Source organism: Moesziomyces antarcticus (genome assembly GCF_000747765.1).
Source record: "Moesziomyces antarcticus DNA, scaffold: scaffold_v10010, strain JCM 10317, whole genome shotgun sequence".
Classification (NCBI taxonomy): Eukaryota; Fungi; Basidiomycota; class Ustilaginomycetes; order Ustilaginales; family Ustilaginaceae; genus Moesziomyces; species Moesziomyces antarcticus.
The window spans coordinates 68,538-90,457 of NW_014639000.1; the positions used below are offsets into that span (position 1 = coordinate 68,538).

General features: G+C 60.2%; 9 protein-coding genes across 9 annotated transcripts; 4 read left to right on the forward strand and 5 right to left on the reverse strand.

Moving 5' to 3' along the window:
- Positions 1-82: 82 nt before the first annotated feature.
- Positions 83-2,121, forward strand: PAN0_010c3943 (uncharacterized protein; the record flags this gene model as incomplete). Its single annotated transcript, XM_014800399.1, has 2 exons — positions 83-135; positions 504-2,121. The coding sequence occupies 2 exons, from the start codon at positions 83-85 to the stop codon at positions 2,119-2,121; spliced, it is 1,671 nt and encodes a 556-aa protein (XP_014655885.1).
- Positions 2,122-2,269: 148 nt separating this feature from the next.
- PAN0_010d3944 (vacuolar membrane protein) lies at positions 2,270-3,158 on the reverse strand (the record flags this gene model as incomplete). The annotated part of the gene is made up of 3 exons (XM_014800400.1): positions 2,270-2,423; positions 2,495-2,662; positions 2,737-3,158. The coding sequence occupies 3 exons, from the start codon at positions 3,156-3,158 to the stop codon at positions 2,270-2,272; spliced, it is 744 nt and encodes a 247-aa protein (XP_014655886.1).
- Positions 3,159-3,606: 448 nt separating this feature from the next.
- Positions 3,607-4,476, forward strand: PAN0_010c3945 (DUF55-domain-containing protein; the record flags this gene model as incomplete). The annotated part of the gene is made up of 1 exon (XM_014800401.1): positions 3,607-4,476. The coding sequence occupies one exon, from the start codon at positions 3,607-3,609 to the stop codon at positions 4,474-4,476; it is 870 nt and encodes a 289-aa protein (XP_014655887.1).
- Positions 4,477-5,684: 1,208 nt separating this feature from the next.
- On the reverse strand, positions 5,685-6,918 carry PAN0_010d3946 (40S ribosomal protein S14; the record flags this gene model as incomplete). The annotated part of the gene is made up of 3 exons (XM_014800402.1): positions 5,685-5,968; positions 6,299-6,432; positions 6,833-6,918. 3 exons carry the CDS (start codon positions 6,916-6,918, stop codon positions 5,685-5,687), a joined length of 504 nt encoding a protein of 167 aa, XP_014655888.1.
- Positions 6,919-8,240: 1,322 nt separating this feature from the next.
- PAN0_010c3947 (ribosomal protein L38e) lies at positions 8,241-9,050 on the forward strand (the record flags this gene model as incomplete). Its single annotated transcript, XM_014800403.1, has 3 exons — positions 8,241-8,249; positions 8,448-8,689; positions 8,969-9,050. 3 exons carry the CDS (start codon positions 8,241-8,243, stop codon positions 9,048-9,050), a joined length of 333 nt encoding a protein of 110 aa, XP_014655889.1.
- Positions 9,051-9,304: 254 nt separating this feature from the next.
- PAN0_010d3948 (uncharacterized protein) lies at positions 9,305-9,769 on the reverse strand (the record flags this gene model as incomplete). The annotated part of the gene is made up of 1 exon (XM_014800404.1): positions 9,305-9,769. One exon carries the CDS (start codon positions 9,767-9,769, stop codon positions 9,305-9,307), a length of 465 nt encoding a protein of 154 aa, XP_014655890.1.
- Positions 9,770-10,350: 581 nt separating this feature from the next.
- PAN0_010d3949 (meiotically up-regulated protein) lies at positions 10,351-14,220 on the reverse strand (the record flags this gene model as incomplete). Its single annotated transcript, XM_014800405.1, has 1 exon — positions 10,351-14,220. One exon carries the CDS (start codon positions 14,218-14,220, stop codon positions 10,351-10,353), a length of 3,870 nt encoding a protein of 1,289 aa, XP_014655891.1.
- Positions 14,221-15,011: 791 nt separating this feature from the next.
- On the forward strand, positions 15,012-15,769 carry PAN0_010c3950 (uncharacterized protein; the record flags this gene model as incomplete). Its single annotated transcript, XM_014800406.1, has 2 exons — positions 15,012-15,092; positions 15,173-15,769. 2 exons carry the CDS (start codon positions 15,012-15,014, stop codon positions 15,767-15,769), a joined length of 678 nt encoding a protein of 225 aa, XP_014655892.1.
- A 155-nt stretch (positions 15,770-15,924) lies between these two features.
- On the reverse strand, positions 15,925-20,367 carry PAN0_010d3951 (3-hydroxy-3-methylglutaryl-coenzyme A reductase; the record flags this gene model as incomplete). The annotated part of the gene is made up of 1 exon (XM_014800407.1): positions 15,925-20,367. The coding sequence occupies one exon, from the start codon at positions 20,365-20,367 to the stop codon at positions 15,925-15,927; it is 4,443 nt and encodes a 1,480-aa protein (XP_014655893.1).
- Positions 20,368-21,920: the final 1,553 nt, after the last annotated feature.

A 21,920-nucleotide genomic window follows, 5' to 3' on the forward strand; every position in this document is an offset into this window, starting at 1 on the left:
TCTGCCGCTTGTACGGCACGAAGCTCTGCAGAAAGGCACGGTGTTTCGGGTCTGTGCACGTCGAGCGACCGCAGTGCTCAGAATGGAAGAGCTCACAGCAGTATCCTCAGCTGACGCTGGCGGTATTGGCGGAGCGTAGTGCCTTTCTCGACGAAGAGGGGCCTGCTTTTTCTGTGGATTTGGCGGGTCCAAGCTTTGGGCGCCCTCTAGCCGAGAGCCCCGAGCGTTGAGCAGAGGCTCATGGCACCAAAGAGGCAGCGCAGCGCATCTGCCTCGCCCAGCCTCGCGCGACCGAGCAAGAGGGCGTGCGGGACGCGAAATCGGACTCAGTTGATTTCATGTGGGTCCGATCCAACAAAGCTCGTCCGCAACGCTGATCCGACCGCACTCCACACCCGCATCTCTCTATTTCTGATTGCGTGTCTGTCTCGCCTGCCCATCCTCGCCATCTCGTCTTCCCATCAACACGCCACTCTGCACCTACAAACCCACATCTTTTACAGCGCATTGCACCTCCTCACAAACATCGCCTCACACCTCAAAGCGAGCTGCCTTGATCCGCTCCCACACCACGGGTCGAGACAAGGACGGTCGCAGATATCAGCATCAGCGCGCGTTACCAATCCCCTTCTTCCGCCATCGGTCTCGATCGTTCAAGTGCCTGTAGCTGCTTCGTCTTCATCAGTCGTAGCACACCAGCACGCCATGTCTGCACCGATACCGCAGCCAATTCAGGATAGCGCTATGACGCCCGACGAGTCGATGCGCGACGACTCGTCCGCACGCAAGTACAACAAGACCTCGCATCTGCAGAAGCGCTCGCAGCAGGAGCCGTATGCCGTCGATCCTGCAGCATCAGCTTCCGCAGCCCAGATTGCTGCCAGCGTAGATGCAGGCCAGCCGTACGATCCCGTCGCCGAATATCGCCGCGGCCGTGCGCTCACTGCAGACAACCTCGAGCGCATCCCCAACGCAGACCAGCTTGCTCCAGGCATTCGCCTCCCCGGACGAGTGATCGATCCGCACGGTGCGGATACCGACATGCAGACCTCGTCGGATGCCGATGAGGGCGCACAGAGCCTCGAGACCGGTCACACGAGCGTCGGCGCGTTCGGTGAAGGCGGAGCGCCCGTCCCAGGCGTGCCTCCCGAGCTCGACCCACGAACGCCGTCGTTCCGACCGCACAGTCCAGGCGAGGCGTCGGTGTTCTCGGTGGCAGTGCAGCCTCCAGCTTCGCCCAAGGCGAGCATCCTCGAACCTTCCGAACCCGCCAGCCCGTTTGTCGAGTCCACACCCTCTCGGAGCGCCACCGACAGGTACGGCGTTCCCGTGAGCAGCGCCTCGGCTACCGCAGGCTCATCGTCCTACTCGGTATCGGCACGCGGCTCTTCTCCACCACTCTCCGCCGGCTACTCGGCTTCCGAGGCATTCAACTCGGCCATGAGGCTCGGACCGGGGCCGAGCATGCTGGGTCGCAACGTCGCCAGCGTGGCACCGTCGGAAGCGGGCAGTGTCTCATCGACTGGAACGGGCGGTGGACCAGGTAGCACGGGTACTGCCGACGATCAGGAGGTGGCGTTGCGTGCGGCGTATATCGAGCGACAGAGGATGCGCGAGCGCGAGCTCATGGGTGGCGAAGCCGGCGTGGGCGGCACTACGATCCCCACATTCGCACTGCCTGCGCGCGGCACCACCCCGCTCGCCTTTGCACCGGGCCTGTCGGCACGACTCGGGGGTGGACCGACAGGCAGTCCTGCTTTTGACAATGTCAGCAGGGCAGGAAGCACCGCAGCGACCACGGGCACCAGCACGCCTCCGCTCAGTCCGACGGGCAGCGAGATTCCCTATGCGGTCGCTTCGCCCTCGCGCCGTGGCAGCGTCGACAGCACCGAGACGCTCGGCAGCATGCGCGCACCGCCCAGCGTCCAGGGCTTCGAGCTCGGCAGCGGCATCGAGTCGAGACGCATGAGCCGCGGCGGCTCCTCGGCCGGATTTGCAGACGCCGCCTACGACACCGGACGCCGCGGCAGCGAAGGCGCCTTCATATCCAACGCCATGGACGAGGACGTGCAGGAATCGGCGCCCGCACCGTCGCTGCACACCGAGCCCGAAGCGCTCTGATTTGTCCCCCCTCTCTTTCAAAGAAAATATGACAACCACAGGTGTCGGCACATGCGCAATCGAGCCAACGTCCACGCGAATCGCAGAGCGAGGCCCAGTTCGGCCTGTGTGATGAGGTTGATTGCTCTGATTTGGCCGTTTCAGTCGCTTAGGCGGTAGAAGGTGGCTTGGTCGGCGCGCTGAGTTGCACAGCCTGCTTTTCCGACAGCGCGGGCGATTGCTTTGGCCGTGTCGACTGGGAGAGTAGCGAGAGGCCGATGTTCCACAGGATGCCGACGGCCGACACGAAGGGCACACGATATCTGCACCGCAGCGAGAGGAGAGACGGGTCAGAAAGACAGCAGGGCTCGCACTGAAGCGGAGCTGTACGTACTTGAGTGGCATGTATCGGAAGTTGACCAGCTGGACGAGCGGCCAGATCTGCCAGTTGGCGAGCAGCGCGGGAATGTACATCTCGCCGAATTTGGCCTGCACACCTTCAAGCGAGCCGCGCTCCATGGCGCCCATGGCTCCCGTGAACAGCGCCAGTCCAATGGGTGCGCTGCGAGCACCAATATATGTTCGTTAGCTTATATGGACCGTGGCAGGCGATGGAGACTGCAGGGTTGGACTTACAAGAAGATCTGGTCCATGGCGACTCGATTGCCGAGCGCACGGAGGCTCACTTTGCCCAGAGCGCCAGCAGCTGCCGTGGCGGCGGGGGCAGCACGCAGAGGAAAGCGGAACTCGAGGAAGCGATTCCATTCGGCGAGCAAGGGTGCCATGCCGACGTTGAACGCAAGGAAGCGGCCTGAGCGCGACCAGTCCCATCCTGAATCGGTGACTGCAGATGGTGGTGGTTGTGTCGAGGTTGTGTCTGATGACGTCCGGGATCGCTGCTGCTGCTCGAGCGACTGCGCCTGGCTGATGCGTTCGAGCGATTGCGCTGCTGCGTCGGCGAGCACACCCAGCGTGCCGTTGGTCACCGCGAGAGTGACCCACGGCCGCCGTTCGAAGTTGCGCGCGTAGAACGAGCTGAAGGCTTGGCGATACGACATGGCTGCAGAGTGGTGGCGAGACGGCAGGTAGCTATCTATCAAAGTCACGGACACTCGGCGAAGAAGTGGGGCGTGCCCAGCATCAAGCAGCGTGTGGAGGCATGACTGAGATCCGAGGCATGACTGAGATTCGGTGCCCTTTTTTGGGCCCAGTGCGTGGTCTGAGCGGGCGACCCTGGCAAGCCTCGACCCATTCCTCTGCATCCAACTCATCGCTCTGAATCACACCTCTCCGCCTCCTTCTGCTGGCCGCCTTCTGCCCGAGATCGAGTGCGAAACAGCAACACGTCGGAAGGGTTCGCCGCTTGGCTGTCTTGGGGTGCCCGCGCCTCGCGTTTGAGCCGACAAAACGTCGCTGTTTCGGCCTCTCCGACTTCTGGGCGTGACTTTCGGTCCGTGCCGCCTCCCCGTCCTGGCGCCCGCCGCCGAGCAAATCCATACGGCCGTCATGGCACCCAAACGCAAGTCTCAGGCCGATGTGCCCACTCCCACTGGCAGCGGGGACAGCTCCAGCCGTATCGCGCACTGGCTCATGAAGGCCGAGCCAGACACGCGCCTCGAGCGCGGCCACGACGTGGCCTTCTCGATCGACCACCTGGCCGCCTGCAAGACCACCAAATGGGACGGCGTTCGCAATCCAGAAGCACGCACCATCATGAAGGAAAGGATGCGCACCGGCGACGACGTGCTCTTCTACCATTCCAACACCAAGATCCCCGGCGTGGCCGGTCTGGCACGCATCTGCTCCCAAAGCTATCCCGACCCCTCAGCATTCGATTCCAATCATCCCTATCACGATCCAAAGAGCGATAAGGAGAGTCCAAAGTGGTGGCTCGTCGACGTCGAGTTTGTCGAGAAACTCGATACGCTCGTTCCGCTCGGCTTGCTTCAGAAGATCGCCGGCAAGGGCGCCGACAACAAGCCGCTGACAAAAGAGGAGCGCAACGACGTCGACTATCTCTCCGACGAGGAAGTTCAGGCAATCAAGGATATGGCGCTGCTCAATCGCGGAAGACTCAGTGTACAGCCCGTGGAACAGCGCGCTTACGACGCCATCCTTGCACTCAGTAGGAACCGAGGCTGGGATCACTGGCCAGGAAAGTGGAACCCGCGCGCCGCAGCTTCAGCAAAGCCAACACCGGCTGCCAAGACGAAGCCCGAGCAGGACGGTGCATCCGAGCCTGCAAAGCAAGACCGCAAGCCCAAGGCTGCGTCTGTCTCGTCCAAGCCAAGCGCCTCCAAGAAGGCCAAAACCGAGCCTGACACCGAACTCCCCACCGAAGGACTGAGAAGATCCTCACGACGACGCAATGCCTAGTTCCCCTTTGCTGCCACGGCAGAAGCAATACACTCCGCAGGTCACGGTCGTCTTTGTTCCAATTAGATCTAGAGCGCCATTTGCAATGTAACCATACTCGACTCGGCCACAACTGCCGTCTTCTCGCGTTCGAAACGTTGGACCAGCATTAGGAAATTAGGAAAGATGTGCGTTCGCCAACGAACCCGTTCCTCCACTGAGCAAGGAGGAGGGGTTGATACGGGAGCGCGGATATGCCGTGTCGTTAGTCTCCCCCAATTCTCCGTCCGGCTCGGCGCGACGCCCCGAAGGACGCACACGCAGAGCAGGGGCATCAATGAAACCGAACATCTTTGATCCGACCGCGAGGTCGCAAAGAGCAGTCTCTGCCGAAGAGGGGTGGTAGAAGCGTGTGTGGGAGGAAGGGAAGGGATCGAGCGGGGGAGGGGGTGTTGGGAATGGGGATGGGTTTACCTCAGCGGTCTCGAGTGTCGGAGAGCATTGAACGTCGGTACAGGCAGATACGATGCGCAGGTCAGGTCGAGGATGCGAGCAGAGACAATCAAGGATGTCAGATGCGTTCGAGAATGGTCAGGTCGGCATTGTTGCAAGACAAAGGTGGTGGTTCAGGACAAAGGAGGTTAGGCTCTGACCAGCGAATGCATTTCTTCCAAATCTGCTGCGGAGCATTCTCGAGTCCCTCTTTTTTTCGCGTGCACCGTCCCCCGATTCACCGATCCGCCTGCCTTCGCACCGTCGCTGCTTCCCACGCCCTCGGTCCTCGTCCTGCCTCGACTGCTGGTAAATTCGCAGAACTGACTCAAAGTGATCTGGCACCCTCATCGCAACACGCACAGAGAGCAGGAACTGAGATGCGTTTCATTGCTGTCCCTGAGCATTCGATTTAGGGTGCCGGGGGAACAGAATATAGTTTTGTGCCGACTGCTTCGGTATCTCGAGGCAGCTGCGACGGGGAAAGGGCGAGCGTTGCCGCTCAGGCCGCAAATCTGCGACCCGTGTGGATGAGGTGGGGGAAGAGTGTGCTAGTGATATGCATACAAAGCCGCGCGGAAATGTCCGCACGGCTTGGCTAGACGACGACGGTAGCCATCAAGCAGTGAGAAAAGGGGCGAGCGAAAGAGGAGTGCGCCAACATGCGGCGACGGGAGTGCAATGGACGACAACTGACATGCCACGTGCAACGACAGCAAAAGCTGCGCACAGGCAAATCAGAGACGACGACCACGGCGACCACCCTTTCTGCGGGTCGAGTCGGTGGGGACGGGGGTGACGTCCTCAATGCGGCCAATGCGCATGCCGGCACGGGCGAGCGCACGGAGGGCGGCCTGGGCACCGGGGCCGGGGGTCTTGGTGCCGGTACCACCAGTGGCACGCAGCTTGATGTGGAGAGCGGTGATGCCGACCTCCTTGCATCGGACGGCGCAGTCCTGAGCGGCAAGCATAGCAGCGTAGGGCGACGACTCGTCACGGTCGGCCTTGACCTTCATACCACCTGTGAAGCGGAGAAGCAGAAGATGCGCAGGTTAGAAAACAAGATTCGCAGGATGTCAAGACAATACGACGCTGCAGGGTCTGCTGTGCCTCAATCCGGTTGGTCGCATGAGACAGTTTTCAAAGAGATCGTAATGCCAAATCGTTGCAGCGATGCGATATTGTTGGCGTTTCTGTGCTGCTTGTGACTTTGCGAGGCGTCCTTGTTCGATGCGCGAGTATTGCGGTGCCATGGCGTCCGAGGAACCGAAGTTGAATGCTTTCGTCGTTGCGAGTGGTGATTCGCCGGATTGATGCATGCAGAGTACAATGTCGTGAAGAGTGGACTTACCAGTAACGCGGGTGACGGTTTCCTTGCCCGACATATCGGTGACGTGGACGAAGGTGTCGTTGAACGAGGCGAAGATGCTGTTGGTGGGTAATGCCAAGATGGTGACAAGAGTATGAGTATGTCTGTCGTACTTGCTACGATGATTTGCCGAGCACGTCGCAATGTCCAATTGAATCATCCTGCCCTCCTCCATTCTCCAGGTCGCCTGACATGCTAGCTGATACTGTGACCATCCAGGCACGCACATCCTTAAACGCTGATGACAATGGATGCTTGTCTCTGTGCTTCCAAGGTGCCGAGCTCTTTCCACTGCGTTTCCTGTCTGTCCGCTGTGAAAGGGTTGCCATCGACATTCGCTTCTGCGCGAGACTGATCCAATGCACGTCCCACAACTGCTATGCTCCTGTGCTGATGAAGTGATCCTCCAAATGGGCGGTGTGCTGGAACTTCCGATGCATGTGATCCCTCCAATACTGCTGTGCGGGTATGCTGCGACGTGCCGATGTGGCATGATGTGATGGCTGGAGTACTTACTGAGCAACGCCGAAGACGAGCTCGCCCTCACCAACGTTGGGGCCGAGGGAAACCTCTTGAGCAGCAGCACGGACCTTAGGAGCCATCTATGCGATCGGTGTAGTAGGTTGGATGCGGTGTTGTGGTGGTGCGAGAACAAGGTCGATGATGGTCGATGCAGAGGTGTAGATTCGAATTGGAACGAAGGGTCGAGATAAAGGCAAAAGTTTCGGATGGATTAGAATCTTGCGTTCGTAGTGTGGATGGTCGATGCCTTGCAGTGTACAGCTGTGGTGTATGCTGCAATGCCGTTGGTGTCGCGGATATGCTTACCTTGATGTATGTGTGGTTGGTGTTCAGAGACGACGATGAGCACGCTGCGCGATGGTGAAGCCTTGCCTCGCTCTCCGCACCGTGGCGCCGACCCGCGGGCTCAAGTTGCTCACAAGCGCCTGCCCGCCGCTCAACGACCGGGTCCCACAGCTGCCTCGAATCGAGTCCACTTGGCTAAGACCCCATCTGCCGGTTTGCCTGCGTAGATCCCAAGGCCAGCCGGCACCGCGCTAGGCAGCCTGATTTGCTGGAACTGCAATCTCGACCAGTCTCCCGTCCACGCGCTCAGTCTCTGCTGTGGCTCAAATTTCCGAAATTCAAGTCACGTGTCCCATTTCTGCCGGATTAGAAGCTCGGCCGAGGTCCAAGATGGTCGCGAGCACAGCGCGCCGGGCTGGCTGAAAATCGCACACCCTGGCCAAGACGGCTCCGGGGCCTGAAGCAAGTCTTGCAGTTGAGAAGACTCGAGGCGTGCAAGAGCGTACAGGCAGCTGGAGTCGGAATCAGCTGCGTGGAGCTGGCAACGCTCGAACATGCGGGTGTGCGGGCGGGCGGACGGCGGCGCTGTGCGGAGGCCACCAAGGCGCGTTGCTCGCCATCGAATCCTCCTTCTGTTTCTACAGGAACACCTCACCACATACAGAGATCCGTCAAGATGGTAAGCATCAGCACAAACGACACCAATGCAGCCGTTCGATTCAGCACAAATCGTAAAGCAGCAGCCGCAGCAGCCGACGTAGAACCCATCAGCATATCGTCGGGGATGGCCGGCGTAACCGACGCAGACGAGACATTCAGCACACACCATATGTCGAATGCCGCCTAGACAGATACGACACCGGCAAGGAGCATGGCAGGCGCAGAATGTCGTAGAGCGGTTGCCAGAATAGCGTCGACTGGCGTGATGGACATTCGAACATGGAGTCCACATGTCTGGCCGACTTACACTCAGACGGATTGCCCATCATTTCGGTGCAAGCTTCATCAGCTCACACGACAAGAACGGCTATAACCTGGTGCCGTCGCCCAATCGCCAAAGTCGCATCAGCCTTGCCACGGTCTCAGATATCCGACAGCACCCACCTTTAAGCATCGAATGGAAGCGGTCAGCTGGATGATGACGGACAGGTGGCCGGCTGGATGACAACCAGCAAGCCAAGGAAAAGGATCGCTGTATGGATCTGGCAGCGCCATTGTCTCCGATCCACTTGATATACGCAACGGCTGCATTGGGACGACATTCTGCACATCGACTGTATCAGCATGTTGACCACATTTCCGTCTCGCGTTCTCACGACAACAGCCCCAGCAGATTACCGACATCAAGAAGTTCCTTGAGATTGCTCGCAGAAAGGACGCCTCGGCGGCCCGCGTCAAGAGCACCACCCGTGCCGACGGCAAGCAGGTCACCAAGTTCAAGATCCGCTGCTCGCGCTTCCTCTACACCCTCTCGGTCGACGACAAGCAGAAGGCTGAGAAGCTCAAGCAGTCGCTTCCCCCTGGTCTTAACGTTGTCGAGATCGGCAAGCCCGTCAAGGGCCGCAAGTAAACGCTCCCCGGGCCTTTTTACTTTCGACTCGGTCTCCGACAACCTCTTCTCCAGCATGATCCGACACTTTTACTTTTTCACCGCCAGCGCTAGGCAACTCTCTTTGCCGTGAACACGCACAGTCTTCCATTCAGGACACTCAAAACGTTACGGCCCAGCTTTTCACCGGCGCAGGCCCGATCGCTCGTTCGCATCCTCCTACACCACCATCACCCCAAAATAACCTCCAAGGGCGCGTGTGCTCCGACAGGAAACCCGCCCTTTGTAACATGCAGGTGTATGGCAGGCTCGATGTCCGCAGGCACCGGGCTGATCATGTCGTCACACAAGCACATCTTTGACCGCGGTCAAGAATAACACTCCGTTTAAGCAGAACTCAGGCTCGGGGCGTGGCACGACAAAGTGCAGCGAGGTTTTGAGAGAAGACGGGACATGCAGGGCAGCAAAGGTGAGGAAACGAATGCAATTGAGATGGAGCGTAAAATAGAGAGTGAATGGAATGCTGATGGCATGGATGGCCGGAAGAATGCGAAGATGATGTTGTGATGAAGACCGAACTAAATGGGACTATGCTATGCTTTGCTTCGAAGCGACTTTAGAGTCTATTGGGTTCATGCCCTCTTTGACTTTTGCTTCTTGATGACGACGGTATCGGTGTAACCGACGAGTTGGGGTTTGGCAAAACTGGTGACTTCGATCTGATACTTTCCGGGCTTGACATTCGCGGGTACAGTCCAATCGAACCTTCCGCACTTTTCACCCGTGCCCATATCGTTGCACTTCTTGTTCGAGAATCCATGAACGCTTCCAACCTTATCGGTGACAGTGTATGTCTTGAGACCGGATGTACCGTCGGCAGGAGCAAGCTCGATGCGCAAGCCACCTTTGGGTGCGTTGAGCCAGTTGATGTAGACGCCTTCGTTTTGGTGCCAGATCACCTGGCACTGGTAGTGATCGCACGAGGGGTAGTTGACATACAACTCCTTTCCGCGAGGATCATCGTTCGATGCTTGACCCGCAACGAACGGAAGTGCAAGCGCAGTCAGCGCTGCAACGAGGGAGGTGATTCGAACCATAGTGCGATAATGCGAGATAGACAGAACGTGTGTAGTGGTGATGAGGAGAAGTATCGAGAAGGACAAGGTCTAGATGTAGGCGAGAAGGACGACGAGGCACACAGGGACAACAGTGCACTCCAGGGTCGACTGTATGCACAGCAGGAGGCCTGACCGCAAACAGCATGTGCCTGTATCAACCCACTTCCTCCTTCCCCCACGATCCCCACTCGTGACACACACACGCGTCCAACGACATGCAGCTCCCTTCGGCATTGACATAGGCAACCCGACCACACTGCAGTGGCACTGATCTATTGTTGTTCAAAGGCGCCGCTGTGCTCAAACGTGTTGATCGCGGGAGGCACCTGAAACGCCGACAATGGAGCGTCGGAGCGCCGGAGCACCGCAACACGCGTCCACACACGCACCGAACCCCTCCGGAGCCTTCGGTTGCATGAACGACCTCGCTTTTAGCCGAGCGTCGATCCCCTGTCACTCCCACGCCTGTGTTTTCTTTTTCCGCTCACGCCCCAAAAAGGCAGCGATGCAGGAGAACACGCTTACATTCGGCACCCCAAGCGATGCATGGCAAGACGCCGCTACAGCTCGGTCTCTACATGCTGCGACCTTCTGTCCTGGAGGTCAAACTTGTTCTTGAGCCCAGCACCTGCCGATTTGGCCGTCTGCCCGACCCAGTCGAGCGTACGCACGGGCTTGTACTGCTTGATGCCCTTGTGCTGGCGGTGCAGCTCGTCCTTTTCCGCCTTCCACTCGGCGAATTTCTGCTTGAGCGAGCGCGAGCGCTCCACGCCGCTCCCATCGGGCGTGTCCAGATCCGCGCTGCTCGACGAGCCTCGTGCTTCCCCGCCTTCCTCTCCGACGGTTGGGTCACCATTCGCCTTTGACGCCTTGGCTCGCGGCTCCCGGTTGTCCTCGTTGTCCGAGTCGGAGGAGTACGCCTCGCCAGGTTCAGACTCCCGGTCGGCCTCGTCGACGTCTTCCAAGTAGCCGTCCTCGTTGAGGCGCGCATTGGCAAAGTCGCCCGACACGCTCCTCAGCCCCAGCGCGGTGCACACCCGCCATGCGTCCATGACGATCTTGGCGCCCGGGTTGTTGTCGAACTTGGTGTGAATCTTGCCCAGCCCCGACTTGAACTGCATCTTGACGTGGAGATACCCGATGCGCTCCACGCCGAGCGCCTCGGCCTCGGCCTCGTTCTTGTAGTTGTGGTAGTTTTGTCGCAGGCGGTGGAAGTCGTTGCCCGGCAAAGGTCGCCAGATGGGCAGGCGCATGTCGGCCACGTCATCGTCGAGCATATCCTGCATCCAGATGATGCTCATCAGGATCGTCTTGCGCTTGCCAAGCGCGCCGAGAGCACGGAACTCAATCACGTACGGCGCCGCGTATCTTCTGCGCGCAGGCACCTTGTACGGAAACTCGGCCTCGTCCAAGCGCCACTCGACTGCGTCTTTTGACTCTCTGTCGACGTACCTAGCGCGGTTGGCCGCGATCTTGGCGCTGCCTGCCAGCGTCGAGGCGCGTAGCGCCACGAGATGCACATCGTGAGCGGACGCACCTTTGGCCTCGTCAAAGTCGGTCGCCACGGGCGAAGAGAGCAGGCGGACCGTGCCGATATTCCAACCGAGCTTCTTCCTTGCGCGGCTGGCGTGCTGGATCGGGCGGAAAAGCAGCGACAGCCGGATGCGGCCGTGGCCGACACCGCCGGCGAGAGGGAAGAACTGCGTAACTTGCGAGCTCTGCTTGAAGAGCTCGGACAGCTTGATCGGCACCACGCCCAGGATGGCGTCGGCTTCGCGTACTCGGAAATCATATACGACGACCATGACGAGCGTGCGCCTCCAGTCGCGGATGAAGCGCTCGGTTCCGGCATTGTAGAAAGGATTCGAGTTGAGCGCCTTGGTTCGTGTCTGGAAGACGATTTCATCGTTCAGAATGATGCGAGCGTAGGCAGACGGAGCCTCGTCTGGGTCGTTCTCGGTTTCGGCGGCTTCAACGTCCTGACCAGGCTCGTTCTGGCGTCGGGGTCGCTTGGAGCGGTGATGGTCGGTGACCTCGAGTCCCGCGATCTGATGAATCTGCAACGACAGGATACCCGATGGCAGGCGAGGGTCCGGAGGCTCAAAGTCGACAGCAGTAGCTTGGTGGCGAGTCTGTTTCTTGCGCTCCTCGTCAATTGCTGCTTGGGAGAGAGGACTGTCATTCTCGATCGTACCGTCTTCGAGCTCGCGTCCGTCACGCTCGGGCTCACTGTCGATTTCGACGTCCGGTTCTTCATCGCCAGCAGGATCACTGTGATCGTCGCTTCGATTTGTGCGGTCCGCAGCCTTGGCATCTTCCGGCTTTCTCGTGCTGGGAGCTTTGGAGAAGAAGCCCAAGCTCCAAGAGACCGTGCCCTGCTTGGTCCTTTCGCGGTCCAAGCCCGTGAGCGTGTCTCGTCGCCTGTAGAGCCGGTTGGGATGCTTCGCAAGATCCACCAAGGGAACTTCGGCACAGCCGAGCATGTCGTCGGCCGAGAAGCGGTCCGAGTCCCAAAGCGCGATGGAGACCTTGTCTTGCGAGTCGAGATGCTCCCTCGTGACCAAGATCACATGTCGCTCCTCCCAGCGCGGCGAAAGCTCGCTCAGCACGACGCGTGTGCTGTAAAGGATCTTGCCGACCTTGGCGAGGCTGAGGGTGCAGTAGGGATCCGAGCCACCGCGCAGGTCCTGTGCCTCGAGATCCTCGGCCGAGTGGATGTAGACGACGACGACACCGAGCGCATTGACTTCTCGCTTGATGTTATCGCCCATAAGCATCTCTCCAACGTCCATGGTGAGTGACGAGGGCATGACGAACTCGCCGACGGCAGCGTCGATGGAGCTCTCGATGAAGCTCGACAGGAAAGGAATGTGCGACGTGTTGATGTGCAGAGGGACCACCTCGATGCCGACGCGGGGCAAGCCACAGAAGGTGAAGGTGACATTTTTGACAAAGGGCGGGTCGGAGGTGAGCTGGACGCGCGCGCGAACGACGCCGACGAAGCCTTTGATCTCGACCCAGACAGGAAGGGGCAGCATGAGCAGCTTGCGGGCTCCGATCCAGAACTTGATGAGGAGGTGTGCATTTCGACCCTTTGCACCGACGGTGCTCGAGGTGGGCCGAGCGCGGTAGACGAAGGCGAGCTCGAGATTGACGTACTGCTCGCCGGTCCCCGCTTCTTCCTGTCTCTTGGCTTCGCGTTCGATGATGCTTCCCGTGTGATGGTTGCCAGTGTCGCTACCGTCCTCGTGAGGCGCACTTCCTAGATCCCTTTGTTGTTCCTTGACATGCTTGCGCATGTCCTGCTTGAGGCTCTCGACATGGTCCTCGGGAAGGATGCGAAGTCCTGTGATGCGAACGGGGGTGGAGCCTTGGGCGAGGTCTTCCACCTTGACCGAATGGATGAAACCAGGAATGGAAGCCTGCATGACATCTTCCAGAGTGCCTCCGAGAGTGGAGAAGAGCTCGGGGTTCATGACGGACCACAGCGAGTCGAGAATGGCGTTGAGCCATTCGGCACCCTCGGAGATTCCCTGATTGTAGCTGTCGTCGCCCTCGCCCTGGGCTTGAGTGTCAAAGGCTCGTGTCTGCTCGCCTCGCAGTCGCTCCTGGTGCCATCTTTGATCCTCTGCGCCGGACAATAGCGTGCGCCATGCCCACCACAGCATCCACGCATTGAGCGCGACACTGATGAGTGGTGATATCCAGCCTAGACCGGTCAGCAGGGCCCAGGTAGCAAAGACGGGGAGCAGACCGGGATGGATCTTTGAGACCGAGTCCGGCAGTGGCTGAGCAGGAGGGAATGCCTGCGACGTGACGTTGTCGGCGAGGCGAGAGCGAAGGACGTTTTCTCGGCCGGCGGCATCACCGGCATCGGCCATGCGCAGCGTGCGGCGGTACTCGCGCTTGCCGATATCGTGAACCCAAGTAGTCTGTCCGGTGATGGGGTCCTGCACCTGACGAGGCTTGCGACTGCGCTTGTAGGCCTTGTCGACCTCTTCGGGCCGTCGATGTGCCTGCTTGCCGCTCTCGCCGACTTGGCGCTCGTCGGGCTCGGCCTGGAGCGACAAGTCTTTGTCGTCGGCGAGGTCTTGGCCGTTCTCCTTTGAATGCTTGGAACCAGATAAGAGGCTGGACATGCGCTTCTTGGTTGACTTCTTGCTGGATGCCTCTTCACCTTGCGCCGTCGGATTGCTGCTCAGCGTTCCCTCGTCGGCAGGCTGGGTGCGCGCCAGGTGGGCGTCGAGCTGAGCGGGCGCATCCTGGCCATTGTCGGTTTCGTCCGAGTCCGACTCGGAGTCGGGATCGTTGCGCTTTGCAATCACTTCCGAGAGTCCCTTTTTGAAGAACCTCTGTATGGAAGGGATGGGCGACGACTCGGAATAGTAGTCGCGATGCCGGTGATGAATGCCCTCGGGACGATCCGACATTTTGCCCACGCCTGCTGGATCCACAGGTCAGACCTATCGACAGCTTGGATGGTGGTGGAGACCAAGCACGCTCGACTGTCGTTTGGGCGCTCAGTCAAAACGAGCACGGCGAGGTGCAGCGAGGTCATCGCATGTCATCCGATGGACAAGGGCTTCCGAGGACACAATAGCCGCGAGTCGGCATGCCAAGAAGCAATCATTCTCGACGGCGGCGTCTCTGGAATGGAACCGCGCTGCAGCAAAGCACGCAAACGGGCAGAGCGACTCGGTCTTGGCTTGCTGAGTGCGCATGGACCCTGAAGCCGACGCCTCTTCGGATGCTGCCGACCGTATCCACCTTCCCGCTCGAAGCCTCTCTACTCGGTCACCCTCCCGCAGTCCCACGCTATCCTTCTTTCTTCTCACTAAGCTCAAGCATTCGCGACTTGGCAACAGTAGCAGGAGGCTGCGTGTCTGCCTCTGTGAAAGGGCAAGAGAAGGCCGAGTTCGGGCGACATCCGAAGACGCCGCGAAAGTCGAGCTTCGCGTTGCAGCTGCCGGTACGGGCGCAGTGATGTCATGCATTGCAGGCGCTAAGCCACCCGCAGACAGGCGAAATATCCGCTGCTGAAGCCGGCTGAACTTGCTCTGCGCTTTTTTTCCTCTCCTGGTTTCTATCGGTCTGACATGTGCTAAAAAGGATGCGGAGAGTGAGTGCCGATTTCCGAAAAGGTCCTTGCATCTTCTCCACATGCAAGGCCGACCAACACCAGGCTAGCATCAGCCACACCACCTGCTTCGCATCGCCCAAGATGTCTCACAATCACTCTCATTCCGGTCCATGTGGGCACGACCATCACCACGACGACGATTCTCACGTCAAGCCAGGCGAAGTAAGTCCTTCCCACCCCTCTACCCCACCAGGTCTTTGGGGCGTTTGCTGACGAGTTGCCCGTGTGCATCGAGACCGTAGGGAGATCAGGATCTTCTGTACAGCAGTATCGATCGCGACCGCATCACCACGCTCAACGAAACCGTATCTGGCTCAGGATCAGCTATCATCAAGACGTGGGATAAGCGCAACGATCCCGAACCCGAACTCATCTCCGACGCAGACGACCAACTCATCCTCCACATCCCCTTCACCTCGCCCGTCAAACTATCCACCTTCCTCCTACGTCCCTCCTCCAACCCCGACAACACACCACGAACCATCAAACTCTACAAGAACTTGCCAGAATCGGTCATCAACTTTGACGACATCCCATCCCTACCCGCTTCCAAAGTCACCACCACGCTCGACTCAATCCCAACAGTAAGCGATACTTCAGAGGTGATCGCGTTTCCTCTTCAGCAAGTCAAATGGTCAAACACAGACTCGATCACCATCTTTGTCGAACAAAGCTTGGGCGGCAACAACACTGGACTCACTTTTGTTGGATTCAAGGGCAAGTCTACCGGCATCAACAGACAGGCCCCACAGAATATCGTCTACGAATCAGCTCCCCAACTCAAAGACCACAAGGTCGGCTCCGACTCCCTCGCTGCCTCCCACGGCTTCGGCCATTGAATCACCCCACATTGCTCCCGAATCTATCGCTTACAACACGCGTGTGCAGAGGCACCGGGTAAGCATGTCCTTGTTTCTAAAGTGTAGTAAGCATGTGTGTGTGCGTGTTTTGGTATTTACAGTGGTCAGGCTCTCGCCTGAGGACACGAGTACAATCATTGGTTCGACGAGAGCGACGCCGCACGACCGGTGCTATCGGACGCGGGGATGGCGAGGTTGGTCATCGAGATGGAGCGGTTGCCTGTGGGCGAGCCGCGATTCGACTGTCCCACGGGCGGCGCCACGAGCGGCGTCATCGAGGCGGCAAAGTGCTTGGGCGTCTCGGGTCGCGGCAGCGGCGTCATGGTGCCTGGCGTCGACGGCACGGATCGGTTGTGCTTCATGTGTGCCTGGATCAGGTGACCCGCGCACAGCGCGCCCATCAGCGACAGCTCGCCCGCCATCACCGACGCCGCAATGATGCGCGCCAATCTCTGCGCATTCGCACCGGGCGTCGTCGCGTGCGCACCCGCAATGCCCATCATCTCGAGCATCGAGCGCTGCGGCGGCAGTACCGTACCACCACCCACCGTGCCCACCTCGATGCTCGGCATCGACACCGTGATGAGCAGGTCCTGGTCGTCGTTGATCGCCTCCATGAGCGTGATGCAGTTCGACGACTCGACGTTCTGCGCCGGGTCCTGTCCCGTCGCCAGATAGATGGCCGTCAGAATGTTGGCCGCGTGTGCGTTGAAGCCACCCACGGATCCAGCCATGGCCGACCCGATGAGGTTCTTCTTGGTGTTGAGATTGACCAGATCGCGCACCGTGCACTTGAGCACCGACTTCACCACGCTGCCAGGCACCACCGCCTCGGCAACTACACTCTTGCCGCGGCCCTCGATCCAGTTGATCGCCGCCGGCTTCTTATCCGTGCAGTAGTTGCCCGAGAGGGAAAGGACCTTCATCTCTGGGAAGTACTCCTCGGTCATCAAGCTGAGCGCCTTCTCGACGCCCTTGGAGATCATGTTCATGCCCATCGCATCACCCGTCGAGGTGGCGAATCGCACGTACAGCGTGCGGCCCGCCAGCACGCAGCGCAGCGACGACAGTCGCGCAAATCGAGACGTCGAGTCGAAAGCGGCCTTGATGGTCGAAGCACCGTCCTGTGAGTCGATCCATCGCTTCGCCTTGGCGGCCTGCACGACGCTGGGGAACTCGAGCGCGGGTCCGCGCGTCATGGCATCCTGCGTCAGCACGGTCGTCACTCCTCCGCCAGCGTTGAGTGCCTTGCAGCCTCGCGAGGTGGAAGCGACCAGCGTGCCCTCAGTGGTAGCCATGGGAATGGGCATCACCTGTCCGTCAATGTTGAGAGGGCCCGCGATGCCGACGGGGATGGGCATGTAGCCGACCACGTTCTCGCAGCATGCGCCCATCACCTTGGCGTAGTCGTAGTCGCGGTGAGGCAGAAGCGAGCTCTCGAGCGTCTTGGTGTGCGAGGCACGCGAGACGAGCGCACGACGCACGCGCACAGCACGTTCGTGGTCCTGCAGCACCTTTTCCAGAGCGTAGGCGGCGATCTTGCCATTCTGGCTGAGCGTGACGATCTCCTCGTCGGTGAGGAAGAAGACGCCAGCGCCGCCCGCGTAGATGTCGACAAGCTCCTCCAGGGGTCGCACGACGGTCTCGCCGTTGGGTGCAACGTAGGTGGCATCCTGCAGGCGGATCTGCTGTGCTCGGTCCTCTTGCGCGGCAACGGCGCCTTGGCCTTCGGAGCTAGGCGCGACGTTCGACTTCTTGACGGCATCCATGGCATCGGGCTTAATCGCTCCGGCGGGGACAGCGTTGACACCCTCAGTCGACTGCGACGAGGCAGCGATCTTGTCGCTCTCGCGCGCCAGCTTGTTGAGCGGGGCCGAGGCGGCAGTGGCGGACATTTGGGCGAGTCGCTGGTGGTAGTCGTTGAGGCCGTCTGCGCTCTTGCCACGCACGGGAGCGACGGGCTTGCCGTTCTCGCGCGAGCTCCATCGTCGTCGCACGCGCTCACCATGCTCTTCGATGGCCTTGGCCTCGCTGTCCAGATGAGCGCCGATGAATCGAGCGGCGGCGTAGGCGGCGGCACCGGCCGCGTTGCCCTCGGAGAGGGCGGCGTTACCCGTGGCGATGCCCTTGAGCAAGTAGGCGTTGAGGAAGATGCTGATACCGAGAGCGAGCGACATCCACTTGCTGATAACAGGGTCACCGACAATGACGGTCCAGCCGCTCATGAGGCTGTCCAGGACGGCGAGCGACGAGCTGCTTCGACCGACCGGGACGGGACGCACGCCTGCCGAGGTGATCTGTGCATAGACTCCGGATGCGTTGAGAGCTGCACTTGCAAGCGGGCTGCGCGACGCCGAGACGGACTCGTTGGCCTCGAGCAGCACAAGGATGGTGGGCTCCGAGATGTGCGCAACCAGGTCGACGTTGGCGGGGTGAGACAGGGAAAGCTGGGCAAGGAGAGGCGCGATGGACGACGAGGCGGCGGGACCAAAGATGGGCGACTGCTCTACGACGACCTGGTAAGGCGAGGGCTCGAAGGTGGCATGGTGACGGCTGATGGCAGACTGCCTTGTGAGCGTCGAGATGAGGTTGAACGAGTGCATCACAAGGAAGCAAGTGACGAGGAGGATCTTGAGGCGGCCGAGCGGGTTCTCCGACTTGCGACGCTTCTCCGAGGGAGCGTAGCCGAAGACGGTCTTGAAGATCTTTTGCCAGAGCGGACGCTGGGAAGGCGTGGGGCTGGGCTCGCGGGAGGCAGAGCTGTCGGAGAGCGGGCTGGTAGGTGGCGAATCCGAGTCGAGGCTAAGGTCGGCGCTGAGCTTGGGCTTGCGGAGGCCGCGCTTGACCTTGATGCGGTGCACCTCGACCATGATGGTGAGGATGGAGACGTAGAAGGCAAAGAGGAAGATGCAGTCGAAGAGCAGGATGAGAGCGGCGAGCTGGCAGAACTCGCGAAGGCCGCTGACGCCGCTGGTGGCGCCTACGGCCATGACGGCGATCTCGATGAGGTAGTCGCGGATGATGGGAACGCCGACGCGGTTGACGGCGGAGACGACGATCTCATGCGCGGGCGTCGGGGTGGGTTCGGCCCAGCGCAGGCTGTCCTCGTTCTTGAGACGCTCGGTGAGGGCGCGCACGAAGGACTCCTCGCGGGAGACGGCGGCGGCGCCGTTGGTGGCTGCGGTGGGGGTCTTGCCGAGCGTGCCGATGTCGGGCTTGGAGGCGTGATCAAGGTTGCTGAGGATGAGCTCGGAGCGCTCCTTGGAGGTGAGAGCGTTGGCGGAGGGGGTGATGTCGGGGTGGGTGAAGATGGCGCGGGTGAGCAGGTAGGGTTTCTCGAAGCCGACGAGGATGACAAGGAAGGGTAGGGCCTCGGAGAGGCAGATGGGATCGACAGTGACGCCGAGGAGGTAGGCAAAGGTGATGGCGAGAAGGAAGGCGAGGATGGACGACATGAGGACGGAAGCGCCGAGCCAAAAGTTGCTGCCAAACTTGCGCATGGAGAGGAAGAGGTTGACAAAGGTGCCGTGCATGAGGATGTAGGCCGAGAGCATGACAAAGATGTCGGCCGAGTCTGCCTTCCTGAGGAGAGCCCAGAAGCGGACGACGAGCGCCTTGACGGCGTAGGCCATCCAACGGATGCGCTGGATCTCTTCTGCGTTGCCGGCGCGCTTGCCCTTGAGGTTGTTGGGAGCGTAGGGGTTGAATTCGCCGTCGGGCACGAGCGGGACGACGCGGAGGCCGTCGTAGAGGTCGTCGATCTCGGCGACGGAAGCCTTGGCTACGGCACCGGCTGGGCGGGGCACGGACTTGATGGCGGATGCGAGCGAGTTGGAGAGCAGCGAGGGGTCGACGACCTTGGCGAGGAATTCGTTGCGCAGAGTCTGGTCGGCGGCGCCGTTGGTGGAGGCGGCGGGATCAGCGAAGGTGCTGCCAAAGACGTAGGCGGAATGCTGCGAGTCCTTGTCGGAAACGAGGTTCGGGGTGACGTCTTGGCCGACGAGGCTGTGGGCGAGGTTGGCCGAGAGCGTGGGGAGGATGGCCTGTTCGATCTGAGCGGACATGTAGGATTCCCTGGCGCTGGTCACAACGACGGGCTCGACGAAGAAAGTGGGCGAAGAAGCATCGAAGAGAGCGGTGGTGTCGTCGAGGCCTTGCAGTGTGCGCTTCTGAGCGAGGTGGCTGAGCGGTTGCCAGAGGTTGGCGTCGCCGGCCTTGCGAACAAAGACGGTGTCGACATGGCTGGACACGGCGGGGTTGAGAGAAGACGACTTGGGTTGGGAGTGCTTTTTGCCTGCGCCGGCCCACTTGAAGAGACCAGAGGAGGTGGAGCTGGAAGCGAGGCTGGTGGCCTCGATCGAGATGGGCTCGAAGAAGTTGGAATGTGTGACCGCATGGAGGAGCTGGAAGTAGGCGAGCGTGACGACGATGAAGATGGTGACGATGACCTCGATGGGGTTCTGGGACGCCTGCCTTGCGAGCCTGCGGAGCATAACCTTGGGCAAGGAGAGCGGCTGGGCTGCGAGGCCGATGGAAGAGGTGCCGCTGCTGTACGAGGAAGCCGATGCGCTCGACATGGTGAGGGAGGGCGGCAAGGCAAACTGCCTCTTGCGAGTGGACAGGCCTAGAGATGGGAGAAAGGGCGCAGGATGCAAGGATCGACGTGGGTCGGATCAGAGGAGGAGCCAATTTACAAGGTGTCGAGCGACGAGACTGGAGACCGAAGAGGAGATGGAAGCGTTGAGCCAGGACGATGCGTCGTACAGCCAAGAGAGAAGCAAGCCAAGTTGAGAGGGCCTGTGAATGGAGCCAGCAAGCGAATGCGGCCGCGTATCAGATGGACGGTGTTGAGCCCGACCTTCTGGTGTGAAAGTTGAAGACGAAGAAGAGAGCGCGAGAAGAAAAGAGCGCGGTGGCGAGGAAGCGAGCGAGCCTGGTTTGATGGGGAGAGCAGACGACCCTTCTTGCGATTCCCCCTTTTGCGTCTGGAGGATGCGATGCGAAGGATGGGAGTTGCTCACCTGGATTAGGTGAAGGGGATGGTGGGGGAGTTGCGAATAGCGAAGGGGCGAGGAGATCAGGAAGCTGTCAGGCGGGTCAGTCGAGATGCGGCGTATCGATGTGCAGCAGCTTGTCGGCCAACGCAACGCCCGCCCACGCCTGCGAAAAGGGCCAAACGGAAACGGCGCAGACAGACGGGGTGTGCGTGCGTGTGTGCGTGCGTTCTAGCGCGCGAAGGAAAGCGGCGGCAGCGTGGGGCGTAACTGTGACTGCAGGCCGGTCTAGCGGTCGAAAATCACACACTCTCGTTGTGCTGCCAGGCGGAGAAACCAACAGCTGCTGGAGGGAGAGCCGCCGCCCAGGAAGAACCGGTCAAGAGACCAGGGCCAGCCGTAAAACCTGCCTATAGAAGGGATCGTCGAGCGGCAGCGGGGCGAATTGGGATTGGCTAACGCGCCCGCGCCCTCCTCTGCTGCTGCTGCCGCTGCTGCTGCGGGCGAGCGAAGAAATCCAATCCCAGAAAAAGCAAAAAAGGCAGTGCGGCAGGTTGCAAAGGCAGAGTCAGCTCGGCAACCGCCGCTACAAAGCCAAATTCCATGCCGCGCTGAAAAGCCGATTCATTTTCCCCCAAAATTTCGCGCTTGTCGCCAGCTGCTGCCCTGATCACATCCATGATCCGCACCGACGTTCGCTTTCTTTTTTTGAGATTTCTGTACTTTTTGTTGGAACTTTTTCGGCTGGAAGCGTGTCGTGCGGACGGGTGCGTGTGCGTGTCGAAAGCGCGTTCGCGTGGGGGCGGAGGCGGAGGCGCAGCTCACAGCGTTGGCCAGAGTGGGGCCACTTTGGCTCGTCACACACACGCGCCAGCCTGAGTGTGAGTTGCGTGTCGAAGGACTGCAGGGCGCTGGAATTTGAATTGCCACCAGCACTGCCAATTTCGGGGCGAAACTGTCGCTTCACCTTCCTCTCCGACTGAAACCCGCAGCCAACAGCCTTACTCTCTCGCCTTGACTGCGCAGAGCCGTGAATAGATCGCTGGGCAGACTCATCCGAAGCGGAGCGACCACGCGAGCAAGTGCAGGCTCCCACAAAACTGGACAGGCAAGGGGCTTCTGAAACCGCAGCCTTT